This window comes from Nothobranchius furzeri, chromosome 6 (genome assembly GCF_043380555.1).
Source record: "Nothobranchius furzeri strain GRZ-AD chromosome 6, NfurGRZ-RIMD1, whole genome shotgun sequence".
Classification (NCBI taxonomy): domain Eukaryota; kingdom Metazoa; phylum Chordata; class Actinopteri; order Cyprinodontiformes; family Nothobranchiidae; genus Nothobranchius; species Nothobranchius furzeri.
Genome location: NC_091746.1, coordinates 74530906 through 74546535, shown reverse-complemented (window position 1 = coordinate 74546535; position 15630 = coordinate 74530906). Strand labels below are relative to the sequence as shown.

Below are 15630 nucleotides of genomic sequence, written 5' to 3'. Positions count from 1 at the left end.
AGAAAGCAAAGAGCTGAAAGAGATTCTGAGTTGAAGCATTTTCAACAATTTTCTCGTAAGGCATCGTTTTGCCAAGCAGTTACCTGGATCTGCTTTTATCAATCTGGTCTGACACTGTTGGAGCCGAGTTCAGCTCAAGGTGAGACGATGTGAGATAGATTGCTGTCAAACTGGATTCATGGGTTCATCAGGATCGTCCCGACAGCAGCTTATTCGGAGGTGACATTTCATCTGTCAAACGCATCAGTAGCAAACATTCACCAAGCTCTCAACAAACATATCTCGTGTACTTTAATAAGACGCTACAAAGGCTCTCACGACATGTTGCATAAAGGACATAACAAGGGAAGTCTGTTTAAAAAGTGTCCCGGTTTGTTTTTGTCTCTGTGCAACTGACTCAGTTACCGATCAACAACAGTATTCATTGTTCAAACAACGACCAGGGGCTTTTAGAACCAATGGTCTGGTTCTAATTCCCTCAACTCGTTCACTGCCATCGATGACTAAATCGTCATTTGCATGTTTTTACTGTGTGGGCGTCGGACGAGCCCCCGCACCGTGAGAACAAACATCTCAGCTCTAAAGCCGATCTTCATCCGCATACGTCACATGTCACGTGATCAGGAAGCAGAACATCCATGTGTTAGGAGATCGTTTTGGGCCGCTGCTGTAAAAAAAGTGAGACGAGAACTGGAAAAGCTTCTGCCGATCACAATTCATCAACGGATTATCAAAGAACGGAAAACGCTCGAAACACGCGTATTCTTCTTGATGTAAGAGGTGAGTCGACGTTTAACTTGGTTATTCGCTTGCTTTCCAGTGGCTATCCTGTGGTCACTAGCATGAATAAATGTGTTGAGTCCTTTCTGTGGAGACAACAGTCTGGTACTCCTCTTTCAGGAATTAGAAGTTTGTCAGGGGTGTAGTGGGGCAGAAACCGACAGGATTGCATGTTTTACTACTTAATAATCACGATAAGCAAACATCTCAAGTGTAACTGGCTAAAAGCAACGTGACTCTTCTGCGGTCTTCATTAAAGTGACTCAGAAGACTCTAAAACATACTTTTATGGGTAAAAAAATGCAAAGTTGATCTTTTATCTCCATAAATACCAAAAGCTCAAGCATGTTGTTGAGTTGCTAATGGTTAGCTTCTACTAGCCCAGATGCACCCTGCTCTCTACTTCCTGTGGGTGGTTATGAGCAGAGGTGGGCGGGGCCATGAATGCAAATTTTCCCTGTGATGTAGAAGAGACTGATGACGCCAAGCTAATCAGAAGATCAGAACGTGATCTTCAGCTTTCGCTGGAGCGGTTCACAGCCGAGTGGGAAGCAGCTGGGATGAGAATCAGAATCAGAATCAGAAAAGGTTTATTGCCATTGTCAATGAACAAGCAGTTCACAAACTAGGAACTTGTTTCGGTACTAATGTGCCACATATAACATGAATAATAAATTTCAGAAATAGAATAAGTAGAATAAAATATAATAAAACTAGCATAAAACATTCAGCTATAAAAAAGGCAGGTAGTGGTAACATGGCCGATAATGTGACGTTGTGTCGAGTACAGAAGACGAGCATGGTTGTGTGATTATAAGCTATTTACAAGTCTAACGGCAGATGGAAAGAAGCTGTTCTTATGGCGGGAGGTTCTGGTCTGGATGGACCGTAACCTCCTGCCTGAGGGAAGCGGCTCGAAAAGTCTGTGTCCCGGGTGAGAAGGGTCAGCTGCAATCCGGCCTGCACGCCTCCGAGTTCTGGAGACGTACAGGTCCTGGAGAGATGGAAGGCTGCAGCCAATCACCTTCTCAGCAGAGCGCACAATGCGCTGCAGTCTATGTTTGTCCCTCACCGTGGCTCCAGCGTACCACACAGTGATGGAGGAGGTGAGGATGGACTCAATGATGGCCGTGTAAAACTGCACCATCATCTGGGTCGGCAGCTTGGCCTTTTTCAACTGCCGCAGAAAGTACATCCTCTGCTGGGCCTTTTTGATCAGGGAGCTGATGGATGGCTCCCACCTAAGGTCATGTGTGATGGTGGTTCCGAGGAAGCGGAAGGAGTCCACAGTGGTGACGGGGGTGTCCGTCAGGACGAGGGGGAGAGATGGGGCTGTGACTTTCCTGAAGTCCACAATCATCTCCACTGTCTTCTGAGCATTAAGCTCCAGGTTGTTGCTGCTGCACCAGTACACCAGCCGTTCCACCTCCCTCCTGTAGGCGGACTCATCACAGTCAGAGATGAGCCCAACGAGGGTGGTGTCGTCCGCAAACTTGATCAATTTAACGGAGTCATGGCTCGAGGTGCAGCAGTTTGTGTACAGGGAGAAGAGCAGAGGAGACAGTACACAGCCCTGTGGGGATCCTGTGCTAATTGTCTGAATGGTGGTGACATTCTTCCCCAGCCGCACGCACTGCCTTCGGTCCGTCAGGAAGTCAGTGATCCACTTGCAGGTGGAATTGGGTACGTTAAGCATGGAGAGCTTGTCCTGGAGCAGAGCAGGGAGGATGGTATTGAACGCAGAGCTGAAGTCCACAAACAGGATCCTAGCATAGGTTCCCGGGGAGTCCAGGTGCTGCAGGATGAAGTGGAGGGCCAGGTTGATGGCGTCGTCTACAGACCTATTAGCTCTGTATGCGAACTGCAGAGGGTCCAGGAGGGGGGAGGTGAAGGACTTGAGATGAGGGAGGACCAGGCGCTCAAAAGACTTCATGACTACAGACGTCAGCGCCACAGGCCTGTAATCATTCAGTCCAGTGACATGGGGTTTCTTAGGCACAGGAACAATGGTGGACAGCTTAAAGCAGGCTGGAACATGGCAGGACTCCAAGGAGATGGTAAAGATGTCCGTGAAGATTGGAGACAGTACCTCTGCGCAGTGTCTCAGGGTTGCGGGGGAGACACCGTCCGGGCCCGGGGATTTCCGAGGGTTTTGCTTACGGAAAACCCTGAGCACATCCTTTTCTTTCACTGAGATGGCAATGGAGGGGGAGGGGTGGTCAGCGGGGACTGTACTATTCACAGTGGTGAAGGTGGTGGGGGAGGCATGTGACACCAGAGTGGCTGAAGAAACCTGTGCAGTAGGGGGTGTGGGGGATGGGTGTTGCACTTCAAACCTTGCATAAAAGGAGTTGAGTCGTTCAGCCAGTTGTAGGTCGTCAGCAGCATGTTGGGCTCTGGGCTTGTAGTTTGTGATTTGCCTGAGCCCTCTCCAGACAGAGGCGGAGTCATTGTTGGAGAACTGCTCCTTTAGTCGCTTGTTGTATAGAGATCTCGCCTTCTTCAACTCTTTTGAGAACCTGTACTTAGCGCCCTTGTAGCTCTCTCTGTCCTTAGCTCTGTGAGCTGCTTCTTTCTCCCTCCTCAGCTCTCTCAGTTTGGGTGTGAACCAGGGCTTATCGTTGTTAAAAGTGGCCGTGGTTTTAGTTGGAATAATGCTGTCCTCACAGAATTTTATGTATGATGTCACAGTGTCTGTATATTCATCCAAGTTGTCTGTGGCAGATCCAAACACGTTCCAGTCTGTTGTGTCCAGACACACGCAAAGCTCCTCCACAGCCTCGCATGTCCACTTTTTAGTAGTCCTCACTGCAGGCTTGGAGAGCTTCAGCCTCTGCCTATATGAGGGGATGAGGTGAATCATGGCGTGGTCTGAGAAGCCGAGAGCAGCACGCTGCACGGCTTGATAAGCTCCACTAACTGTGGTGTAGCAGTGATCCAGCGTGTTCTGCTCTCTTGTCGGGCATTTAACAAACTGTCTGTACTTAGGCAATTCCTGGCTCAGATTTGCCTTGTTAAAGTCCCCGAGGATAATAACTAGAGAGTCCGGAAAGGTCTGTTCCACACTTAGGATCTGCTCCGCGAGCGCACGTTGTGCCTCGCGCACGGCCGCGCACGGCGGGATGTAAACAGCAGCCAGAATGAATGAAGCGAACTCACGTGGGGAGTAGAATGGCTTACAGTTTATGAAGAGGAATTCCAGGGCAGGAGAACAGTGCTGGGAAATCACAGTCACATCCGAACACCAGGCATTGTTGATGTAGAAGCAGACACCTCCACCTTTTGTCTTTCCTCCGGATAAGACCCGCTGTCTGTCGGCGCGGATGAGCTGGAATCCCTCCAAATGGAGCGCGCAGTCCGGGATCTGCTCGCTGAGCCATGTTTCCGTAAAGCACAAGACAGAAGAGGAAGAAAAGTCTCTGTTCCGTCTCATCAGCAACGCCAGTTCATCCGTCTTGTTACTGAGTGAGCGGACATTTGAGAGGAAGATCCCAGGTAAGGGCGTACGTGAGCCGTGTCTCCGTAGACGCACGAGCACTCCCGCACGTTTACCTCTTCTACGGCGTCTCACTTTCTTAATAAAAAAGTGGACCAAATCCGCCACACTCACTAAAAAAACTGGAAGTAGGTCCGTCGGTGTTTGGTGATCTGACGCTTAGAAGCTCTTCACGGGTGTAAGAGCACGCTGACACACAATTAACAGACAAAAACAAACAAAACACGACGCACGTTAGCACCAGGGCGACCATCCTCGGCGCCATCTTGGTCATCAAGAGAATCAGCTCCTCTAAATCTGAGACCATGGTCTTGATTCAGAAAAGGGTAGAATGCCTTCTCCTGGTCAGGGATGAGGTCCTGCCCCAAGTGGAGGAGTTTAAGTATCTCGGGGTCCTGTTCACGAGTGAGGGAAAACTGGAGCGTGAGATCGATAGGTGGATTGGTGCTGCATCTGCAGTGATGCGGGCGTTGTACCGGTCTGTCGTGGTGAAGAGAGAGCTGAGTCAGAAGGCGAAGCTCTCGATTTACCGGTCGATCTACGTTCCTACCCTCACCTATGGTCATGAGCTTTGGGTAGTGACCGAATGAACAAGATCACGGATACAAGCGGCTGAAATGAGTTTTCTCTGAAGAGTGGCTGGGCTCTCCCTTAGAGATAGGGTGAGAAGCTCGGTCATTCAGGAGGGGCTTGGAGTAGACCCGCTGCTCCTCCACATTGAGAGGAGCCAGTTGAGGTGGCTCGGGCATCTGGTCAGGATGCCTCCTGGACGCCTCCCTGGTGAGGTTTTCCAGGCACGTCCAACCAGGAGGAGACCTAAAGGTAGACCCAGGACACGGTGGAGGGACTATGTCTCTCACCTGGCCAGGGAACGCCTTGGGATTCCCCCGGAGGAGCTGGCCCAAGTGGCTGGGGAGAGGGAATTCTGGGCCTCTCGCCTTAGGCTACTGCCCCCACGACCCGACTCCGGATGAGAGGATGAAAATGGATGGATGTAGAACAGACTAGCTTTTTCCATTCTGCGGCTGATGTGGGCGTGGTTGGCATGCACGTGCAGCTCAGAGTTGCTGTATCATATTTGAAACAAAGAGTTTTACACAATTTGTAAATGATGTTAAAAAGTTCTGTGTAGATTTAATGATGTAGGCGACTGATTATAATAATCTACATAACTTCATGAATATATAGTTGTGTTGAAATGTCTTTATTTAAACGGACATGTGTAAGGTGTAAGAGCTAGTGTCTCGCGAGAATACCCTTAACGAGAGTACACGAGACTTCTTCATGGACTGTGAGGGAGCAGATGTCTCATGAAGCGATTTTAAGCTAAAGGTTTACTGAAGGAAAGGGCAACACAAGGACTTAAGGACTTCTTTTCAGGACAAGCAGCCAACGAGGTATTTGTCATTTGAGAAATGTTTTATTCGTGTTTGGACTTAATATGTGTACTGGAAAGTTGCTAATTGTTCACTCGTGATCAGTTCTCACGGCGTATTGGTGTAACGGTGAAGCCAAGGAGCCCAAGTAATAAACGCCCGTTTCAAAGAACCGACCTGCGTGTGTGTTGTCGTGAAGAGAGCTACACGATTTCTCAGTGACAGGACCTTTAAGCAGAAAACACAACTAAAAACAACCAAACTAAGAGTATTTATCAGTATATTTGGGAAATGACAACGCTTGGCAGCAAAAATCTAGTCTTTTATTGGTTTTTATTGTAAAAATGAGATTCAATCTAAAAGCCTTTAACAAGATTACAATGTCAATCCCTCAGGGAACAGCCTTAGGGCGTTTCACTCACACCAGATTTACAGACTCTGTCCAGCTCTGTAACCTGCACTAGTGATTATCGGGTTCATCGTAATGTGATTGCGCCACACAGTTCATGTATACATAGGTGGAAACTACATTTTATCCATTTTCAAGTTTTCTGTCTGCTTTAGCCATAATCAATGACTATAATATCCATTCTCTACTTCCTCGTATACTGCTTGGTTGCATCTGAGGGGTCAGACGGCCAGCAGCTATGGATTCAGTTAGATCTGTAAAATTACCTATAATCATCCATGCTCAGGTTTACTGCTGCACCTGCAGTTAATCCAGAAAACGGCGGCCTGTAAAACTCAGAGATAATAAAGTGTTATGTCTGCTCTTTTATATGACGGAATTAATGTCTCTAATATATTAATTCTTTTATGTTTTAGGTTTATGCAGGCCCCTTAGGGATGTCATCTTTTTCTCTCAAACTGAGCTGCAAACACGACTCCTACAACTAAACAACTCAACTCAGCCTTTATTCATAAAGCAGCTTACAGGCATGAGCATGCCACCAAGGTGCTGTACAACAAAATAATACAATAAAACATATAGCGCTACAGACGTCATTAAAACCACAAATGAGAATTACAAAATATAAAACATTAGCAATTGCTAACCCACAGAATTAAAAGCCAGATCATAAAAGTAGGTTTTCAGCCTCATTTTAAAAACTGCTGCTGATGGAGAGCCCCTAATGGTTAGTGGCAGTGCGTTCCACAGTTTCGGACCCGTAACAGAGAACGCCCTGTCCCCTCTCAACTCTAACCCGGCCTTAGGAGCCACAAGCAGCAGCTGGTTCTCAGAGCGGAGTGACCGGGCCGGAACATATGGCTGCAGCAACTCCGCCAAATAGGCTGGAGCCACACCATTCAGCGCCTTTAACACCATTAAAAGTAGTTTAAACCAATTCTAAAATCAACAGGTAACCAGTGGAGAGCAGCCAACACTGGTGTCACGTGTTCATGCTTCCTTTTGTTCTCCAAGAATCTTGCTGCAGCATTCTGGACAAGCTGCAGCCGGGTTACAGCACCCTTACTTACACCAAATTAAACGGATTTTAAAACTAGTTTAAATCATCTCTTTAAAATAGTTTATGTTGTAGTCACTCTGCTATACCGGTTTGTTTACCACAAACAGAATCGAACCACGGTCTGGCAGCAGCTCGGTGCATCTGGATGTGGTGAAATGGACTTGCTAAAGTTTCAGCTAGGATCAGGATGGGGTGAAAGGGGATTGAAGTGGCTCTGATCGAGGTTTTGGGCTGATGGGCTGGTCGGTGTGTTTCAGAAACAGCTGATCTGAGATCAGCTGCAACATTGAGATGGTTGGGTCAGAATTTGGCGTCACCAACATGAAAGCATGTATCCATCCTGCCTTGTATCAACACTTTAGGCTACTGCTGCTGCTGGTAACGCCATGGTGGTGGTGTGATGGGAGGTGCTCTTGTCCCACTGTGGACCCCCCAGCCTCACCTGAGCCTGGCTTAAACACCACAGCCTACCCGAGTCTTGCTGCTGACCATGCCCATCCCTTTATGACCACATGCACCCATCTTCTGATGCTACCTCCAGCAGAATCACACATGAATCATGTCACAAAAGTCAGATCTTCTCTACTGGTTTCTAGAACACGACCATGAGTTCACTGGACTCCAGCAGCCTTCACAGTCACAAGATCTCAGTCCAGCCCAGAACCTTTGTGATGGAACAGGAGGTGTCATGCACACTCCCTTAAATTAGCACGTCCCAACCCACTTCTACATCGACGGTATAGAAACGTTTGCCGCGGTAATGCTAACCGCACAATAACAATAGCCGGGCTGTTGCTAACATTAAGGAAAACAAAGAAGAAGGTCAGAGAACACATTTAGCGTTCCAGGAACATGCAGACTTTCAATGAATGTCGTAAAGATCCATAGCTCGCCTGTTGATAGGGCTGTAGCGAAGCCTCAACGACGTCGACGGCTCGATTCTAAAAATTTGTCGACGTCAGATCCGGAAGTCGACGCACCGCGCCCACTTGTTGCATCCCCAGGAGTTTGTAAATGGAGGAGGAATCTGCCTGTTTTTCCTCTAGTTCGCCCTCTTCTCCGCCTTCACTAACATCTCCGCCAAATACCGAAGACCCGGAACAACGTCCGTCCACTACTAGATTATTTTCCTGTTTTGCCCGCCTTCGTCTCCCGGCAACGGACAACAACTTCCGTGGTCAGATGCGCTGCTCCGTCTCTACCGCAGATGTAGGACATCACCGGGAGCGTTTCTCCCTTCATTAAGGAGCTTCTTTCAGACATTAGGAGAACTGTTTTGGTGGTAGCAGTCTCTCCTCCGTGCTGGTCTGTTTGCTGCTGGGTGTTTTTGGTTTATTTAAACTTGGTAACTTGAACTTAACGTTGGTAAAGCTACTGTTAGCATTTTCGCTAACAGCTTCTTGCGTTTGGATAAGCTGTTACGTTTTGGTTTAGAGTTGATCTTTTTTGTGGTGCAGATCTCCCTTTTATTACATTTAGAGTGTTGTGGGTTTTCGGTTTAGTTTAAGATATCACCTTGAGTTTGGTTTAACCGCCCAGTTTAGAGTTTGAACCTTTGGAGATCCTTATTTTGGTCCAGAACCCTGTAATCTTTGCCCAGTGGGACATCCCTAGTTATTTGTACTTTGTTTTAATTCCCCGCAGGCAGAGTTAGTTTTATTATTCCCAACCTGTGGATGGAAAGATTTATGATTTTTTGTAGTTGTAAATAAACCTGATCATCATTTTAACTTTTAAATCCCGTTATTGTCCCTTCCTTTTTGCACACGAGCCAAACTCCCCAGGAAGGGTCGTAACACCACTCGCCTCACGCTCATAACTGACCAAAACAAAGCAGCATGGAGACACTCCGTCTCCAACCACCTCTCAGGCAGCAGCCTGCACTCCCACGTTCTACACGTCACCAGAACATAACCAACCAACACAAACGCAGTGTTATACAAAATGGAAGGCCCGTAGTGTTTATTCTCTTACAGTAACAATTTATCAATTTTTTTGAGGAATTTATTTGAGATTTTCTGGTTTTTGTTAATTGTGCAATAGAAAAATAATCATTAGATTAATTTTCTAAATAGTCATTAGAATCGTCGACTATTCGATAAAATAATCGTCAGAATAATCGTTTTAAAAATAATCGTTTACCCCCAGCCCTACCTGTTGAGTTATCCTGGTATTGAACTCAGCTGTACACAGATTTTGTAGCCATTGAGCTAAACCGGCCGTCAACATGAGTTCATTAAATATTCATGTTCTGGCTGGATGGGTGGGACCAACCAGTCTTTCCATTGTAGGTCTTTTTATGGGGTGGTGTTTGCCATTTGTCAGGGCTCCTGGGCCATTTTGAGCCCCAACAATACTCACGAGTACCCGGAAGAACGAAAAGATGAATATAAGTCGACGTGGCTAAAAGAGCTTTTCTCTAATCCGCTTAGCCTTGTGCCCTGGATCACACATATGTTCCATTTAAATAAAAAGTAAAGACGTGTGTTTCAACCGCGCATGTCACGTACTTTGCAATGGTTTATAACCAGCTTGTGAAAGTTCATAATTAGCATGACTACAAATCAGACGTTGGCACGTCGCATATATGATGTCAACACAGAACAACCACTCCCCCAGCGTAGCTGATATTACATCACATGGCAAAACTACTGGTGGTTCTTTCCTCCTGAGGGAAGGATTCAAAGTTCGTTGAACTTAGAGCCATTTCCCCTCTGCTCTTCTCAGTGTCTGGTGCGACGATGTGAATTTGGTGATGAGCATTTGTAGTCCTGAACATATTTTCACACAAAACCTAAAATAAGTCCCCCCCCCCCCCCCCCCCTCCGAGAATAAGCACCTTCTTGGCATCAAAACCTGTCTTTAAAATTCGCAGACATCACATCAAGCTGAGAAGATTAGATGATTGCTTTTATAGCCCCGTTGACTTGCACTGGTCCAGAAGTAGATAGGTGTGACTCGGGCTCCCTTTACGGAGGCTCGAAGAACAGTTTCCTGTTGTGAAAAAATAAAGTGTTCTAGAACTCTTTTTAGGCCACATTCCAACATGATAGCACCTACAGTAGCTCATTAATTTGCCAGTGAGAACATTTTCACATTCTGCTGCTTTGTTTGGACGGAGCACTTTTAATGTTCTGTAGTTTTACTTATAAAACTTTTTTTGTTATTTCAGACTTTGCACCGAGTACCTCCTGTAGGTTTTAGTGTGTATTTACTCTCTAGAGAACTTGTCTCTTTACACGTCTGCTGCTGCAGCAGTGTGAAATCCTCTGATGAGGGGCAAATAAAACGGTCGTTCATTCACCCATTTGTTTACTTAACATGGAAAATCAATTGCTAAAGCTAGAGGGAGGCAGAAAGAATGGGTGGTAATTCAGCACCATGGACAGCTCAAAGACACAGAAAATATAGATGCTCTTTTATCATTTCAGGGTTTCTTTATCCCAGCACTGAGGAATAAAACACACACACACACACACACACACACACACACACGCACACACACGCACACGCGTGCCTCTATGGTTACCACCTGCTTTCAAGGTGTCTAGTTACACAAGAGCTTCCTAAGTAGCAGCAGCAGTCAGAAGTTTACAACTGCTCCTGCTGTAAAACACCCACTCTGGGGTTATTAATAACCTAATAACAGTTAACGACCCCCGTTACCTCCCAGAGGTCACTCTGACTAAATGAGCCAGTTACATGGCTGCCTTTACGCGGTCATCTGAACACCAAAACAGAAACATGGAGCTTACTTTGACTGCATCAGCGTGGGTGACTTTTTCAAACACTTTCTCGTTGACTTTCATGATCTGGTCACCGATCCGGAGCCCCTGCTTCTCCGCCAGGCTTCCGGGCTCCACCAGCGACACGTAGATCCCGACTCCATGCTCCGAGCCACCCCGTATGCTGAAGCCCAGGCCCTCGTTGCTCTTGTGTCGCTTCATGGTGACCTGGCGCAGCTCGCCCGGCGGTTCGTGGATGAAGTTCCGGCCGAGCAGAGGCACCAGGGGGGCTGTCCCGTCGCTGCTGGTGCTGAAGCTGTCCGGCGAGCCGCGCAGAGCCACCTGGAACTCGGGAGGGTTGTTCGGAGACAGGTGACCGGACGGCGTCGGGCTCGCGCTGGGGAGGTCTCCCGGTGGCGGGTCGGCGCTGCCGTTGCTCGCAACTAAATCCGACTTTAAGTAAAGGCCCTCCGAAGTGTACTGCTCGAAGAGGAGCTGGTCCGAGCGGGGGATGACCAGCCGCAGCATGGGCAGAAGTTGCCGCTTGCTGGGCGCGTTGAGGATCACGTTGAGGGTCTGCACCAGGTCGTACACGTTGCGTTTGGAGTGGTAGACATTCAGGCAGTGGATGAACTGCTCCCTCTCGAAGTCGTTCAGCAAGAGGTTGAGCGCGTTGTGGAGCTTCCTGACGTTGGCGGACAAAGTCCGGGCACTGGAAGCCACCGAGTTGGCCGAGGAGCTGAGCGACATGCGCTCCAAGTCGGTGCTGCTCATCCTGGTGGTGCTACCGGGACGCGGCGCCACGCTGATGCGGGGTTACAGAGCAGGCATCACGGGCTGGGGGAGCGGGATCTGACCGGCCGGTAGCATCACAAGGTCTCCGGGTGTATCCATGACTTTAATCCGAGCTCTAAGGGAGAAAAGTGCATCCAACTGGTCGAATTTCACAGACAGAACAAAATAATTTCTGTTGACCGTAAATGAAAGCACCTGTGAGTTAATTGTGAGCAGGTGAAGCCTCGTGGAAAGCTCGCCCCGCTTCGTTCAAGAAGCTTAAATGCGCCACTAAGTCCGTCAGCCCGAGAGTCATCAGCTGCCGTCTTATTTTCCAGGAGGTCAGGTGGCTACCTCCTCTCTGGTGTCTCGCAGCTCCGCTCCAGCTCCGAAGACCCGGCAGCGCAGCGGAACACGTATTACATCCAGTCCCGTAGAGCGGATTCAGCAAACAAACCGTGTTTCCGTCACGCTGGAAAATAAAGTTTCTCTGGGCTCCACCGGCTCTGCGTCGCTAGGAATCCATAACAGCCAGCTCCGGTTTTACTCCCAAACCACGTCAAGCTCCCGGTGACGTGCGTCTACCCAACCTCCACGGCGTTCCAGCTCCGGAGACGTTTCTACGGCGTCTGAGTGAAGTGGAGAGTGGGCGCTCGTTCGCCTCTGACCGTCCTCTGCCCGGAAATGACGCTCCCTCGTCCAACCAACAGGAAGCGCTCGTGCCAGAAGCTCTACCAAAGTAGCCAGTTTAGCATAAATAAGCTAGTTTAGCATGAATAAGCTAGTTTTGCATAAGTTAGTTTAGCATAAATAGGCTAGTTTAGCATAAATAAGCTAGTTTAGCATTAATAGACTTGTTTGGACATAATGTTCTAAATAAAATTGCCATACTTGAGGATGATGTCGTTTTTAAGAATAATTTCACTGTCAACCGTTATGTCTTAAACAACATTTAATGTATAAGCCATTCAACAAAGATTTTTAAAACAACTTAAGCTTTTTGCATTCACTTACGAAAATAAAAATATGTTTTATTGACCTAAAGAGATTATGATTATAAATAAATAACATTATTGCTCTGAAATGTTTTTACAAGAGGTTCTGTGCCTGTAGGCATTATTACAGTCTGGCTAAGTAAGATGAACTCAAACATGTCCTGTTTGTTGAGTTTAATTCACATTTACTTTGTTTTGCACTGATACGCTGGGAAGTACACTAGTCTCTTAACAATGTTGAAAAGATTAGGTTAGAATTCGATTGTCAGCTTTGTACACCTGAGGAAACGGCCTGTTCAGCTGAAAAGCCAGTCACCAAAGTTATTTTTTCCCCAAGTGAATGACGCTTCTGTACAATACAACATCTGAAAAACTCAAATCTTTTTTCTAAATCCTTTGAGCTGCCAATGGTGTCCACCTTCCTCTAGTGCTTAATCAGTTTATAGACTAAATAAAAATAACTAAGACTATACACCTGAATAAATCAATTGAAATATGAATAACAATTAAATGAAGAACAAACTGAGCACAGAACTTTATTGATAACTGATTAACAAACAAATAAATTAAAGCTGCACTGGCAAATTTGGAAAACGAATTAGCTTAAAGCTTTTTTATGCCTCTCAACAACTTCTACCATCGTGTAGCTATAAATATAGTGTAGAGATTTTTTAAATGGATACAGTGGTTCCCTCGCATTTGTCTAAAAACGTCCGCCAATAACACGTTTCGGATCAAAAGCAACCACTGAACCAACCAGTTGTCGGTCTCACCAAACCGCTGCACTTCCCTGGGTCCTCCACTCATCACACTCTCACGTATTTAGCAACAGTAATATCGGAGAAGGAGAAACAGCCAGCTGCTACCACTTTAACTTTAGGACAAACTACCAGAGTCCCAAAAAGAAAAGCACCGTTTGAATTCACGGACAACAAAAGACGTTTACCTAGAACACTGTGACTGGTGTTTAGCGCTTTCTTGTTTTCTCCGACATTGCGGGTTTCCTTCTCCAGCGGAAGTGTCTCAGGGAAGATACACGAGGGGAGGGGTGAGTGTTCCGTGACTGTGTTTGCGTTAAAAACCTAGCTTGTTTGTATAGCTTTAATTATTCGATGAAAATGGGCAGCATGGTGGAGCAGTAGGTAGCAAAGTCACCTTGCAGGAAGTAGGTTGCAGGTTCAAACCCCAGCTTTTTGTGTGGGGTTAGCATATTGTCCTTTTGCATGCAGGTTTCCTCTGCTTTCCTCCCACAGATCAAAAACATGCGTGCTAGGTTAGCTGGAGAGCTGGAGACAGTAAACTGCCAATGTAAAGACAAAAAAAAAGAAGAATCAGTGTTTTAAAAACAGCTTTTGTTTGTTTGTATAATATAGTCAGATATTGTTAGATAAACAAATTGCAAAGGTTTGCTGATGACACTGTTCTATTCTAACATTGCACTACATGCATCATTTCCTGTTCTCCTTTACAGTCAGATCATTATCACGTTGTTTTCCTGTCATTAATGAACAAAAAGTGATTTTCTGTGGTTGTTTTGGTGACATTTGGGAATCATTGATCCATTAGTTCAGTGGTTGTTACTGAAATGTGAAAAGAGGACCAGGACTCACTTTCCCGTGATCAATCACGAGCACAAAACAAGCAGACATCAAATGAAGCCAAGTGCTCTGGGGCAGCTCTGTTGACGGCGCTGACAAATGGCATTGTACAATTCTGGCAGCGTTTCAGAGCATCTTCTAAATCTGAAGATGCTTCTGCTGAAGATGTCGAGGATGATGATGTTTCCACTTTATTAAATAGAACAAGGTGTTTTGAGGTTGATTAGTCAATTAAACACCACGTCCTTTCAGAAGGGACACAAAGATTGGGTTTTACTTTAAATTCCAACCCAAACACAGAGCTAACTAGCTGAGTTTGAAGTGAAATGTTGTTTAGAATTTGAATTAAATGACACAGAACACTCTGAACAACAGGGGAGCAAATGAGGTCAAGGCAGAGCTGAGAAAAATCACAGATGAAGTCAGCACTCCGCTCACTCCCTGAAAGTGACGCAGCACAACTGTCAGCAAGCAGCAAACCATGCAGGCGAGATAAAAGCCAGATCATCTGACAATGTGTGCAAGACTTTAGAGGCGGAGCTTTATCAGTTAATGATTTCCTGCATCAGATCCATCTGCTACCTCCAACAAAACAAAACCGAATGGCAGCTGATGCCAGGTCACATCAAAATGTTCATTCACGCTAAAGTTCAGTCATTTTGGTATCGGACCATTGTTTTAATAATTGGAGCATGTCTCGTCTGTATACATGTTAAAAACCAAACTGATAGAAAGCAGACAGGAGCAGCAAATCCTCCCGTAAGACCTGAGGAGATGGGGACTGTCCATCAACAAGTGGACGACCTTGACTGACCTGCAGCTCTATCTCAAACACCCTCCACACCCTTTGGGATGAACCAACGGTGAGCTGGGTTTTATCACCTGCCTCAGTCAGGCTTCGATGGGAGAAAAGTTCCTTGCTGTCGAGTTTCCGAAGTAATCTGCTTGGTTCACATGTTCAACCTCCAACCTGTCATTTTTACACATTTACTTTGAATTTTGACAATAAAATTGTGCATTTGATAATGAATACTCAACAGTTCTTCTTAATGATAATATTGTTAATAATAATCATAATCTGCTACAAAATGACATTTAGATATATATATCTCAAACAGACCGAGACATTGTGCTTGCTAGGTTTGCGGCCATATTGGAATTGAATTGAAAAGGCCCAATCCCAATTCTCGCACTTCCATCCTTGCACCCTTCAATTACACGTTCCAGTCCAGGGGTGTGTGTGCGTAGTGTCCCGATTATAAAGTGTGGAAGTTGACCACGCCCCTTTTGCACCCTTAATCTGCGCTTAATTCGTATCAATGCAGACTTGGGCAAAGGGTATTACCCACAACCCATTACTGCATGGGAATTTTCAGAAGAAGGCGGTACAAGTGCCTTTTCTAAAAATATGTATTTT

At 46.3% G+C, this 15630-nt stretch overlaps 1 protein-coding gene across 3 annotated transcripts in view; it reads right to left on the bottom strand.

Moving 5' to 3' along the window:
- The window catches only part of whrna (whirlin a), a 267355-nt gene extending 254982 nt beyond the window's left edge, over nucleotides 1–12373 (bottom strand). The window contains exon 1 of one of the 3 annotated variants that reach the window (XM_054744704.2): nucleotides 10877–12373. In XM_054744704.2, coding sequence (XP_054600679.2) covers nucleotides 10877–11620 — 744 coding nt within the window. In that variant the 5' untranslated portion in view covers nucleotides 11621–12373. The remainder of the gene's footprint in view (nucleotides 1–10876) is intronic. The other 2 variants (XM_054744702.2, XM_054744703.2) reach the window with 2 other exon arrangements.
- Between the last annotated feature and the right edge of the window lie 3257 nt (nucleotides 12374–15630).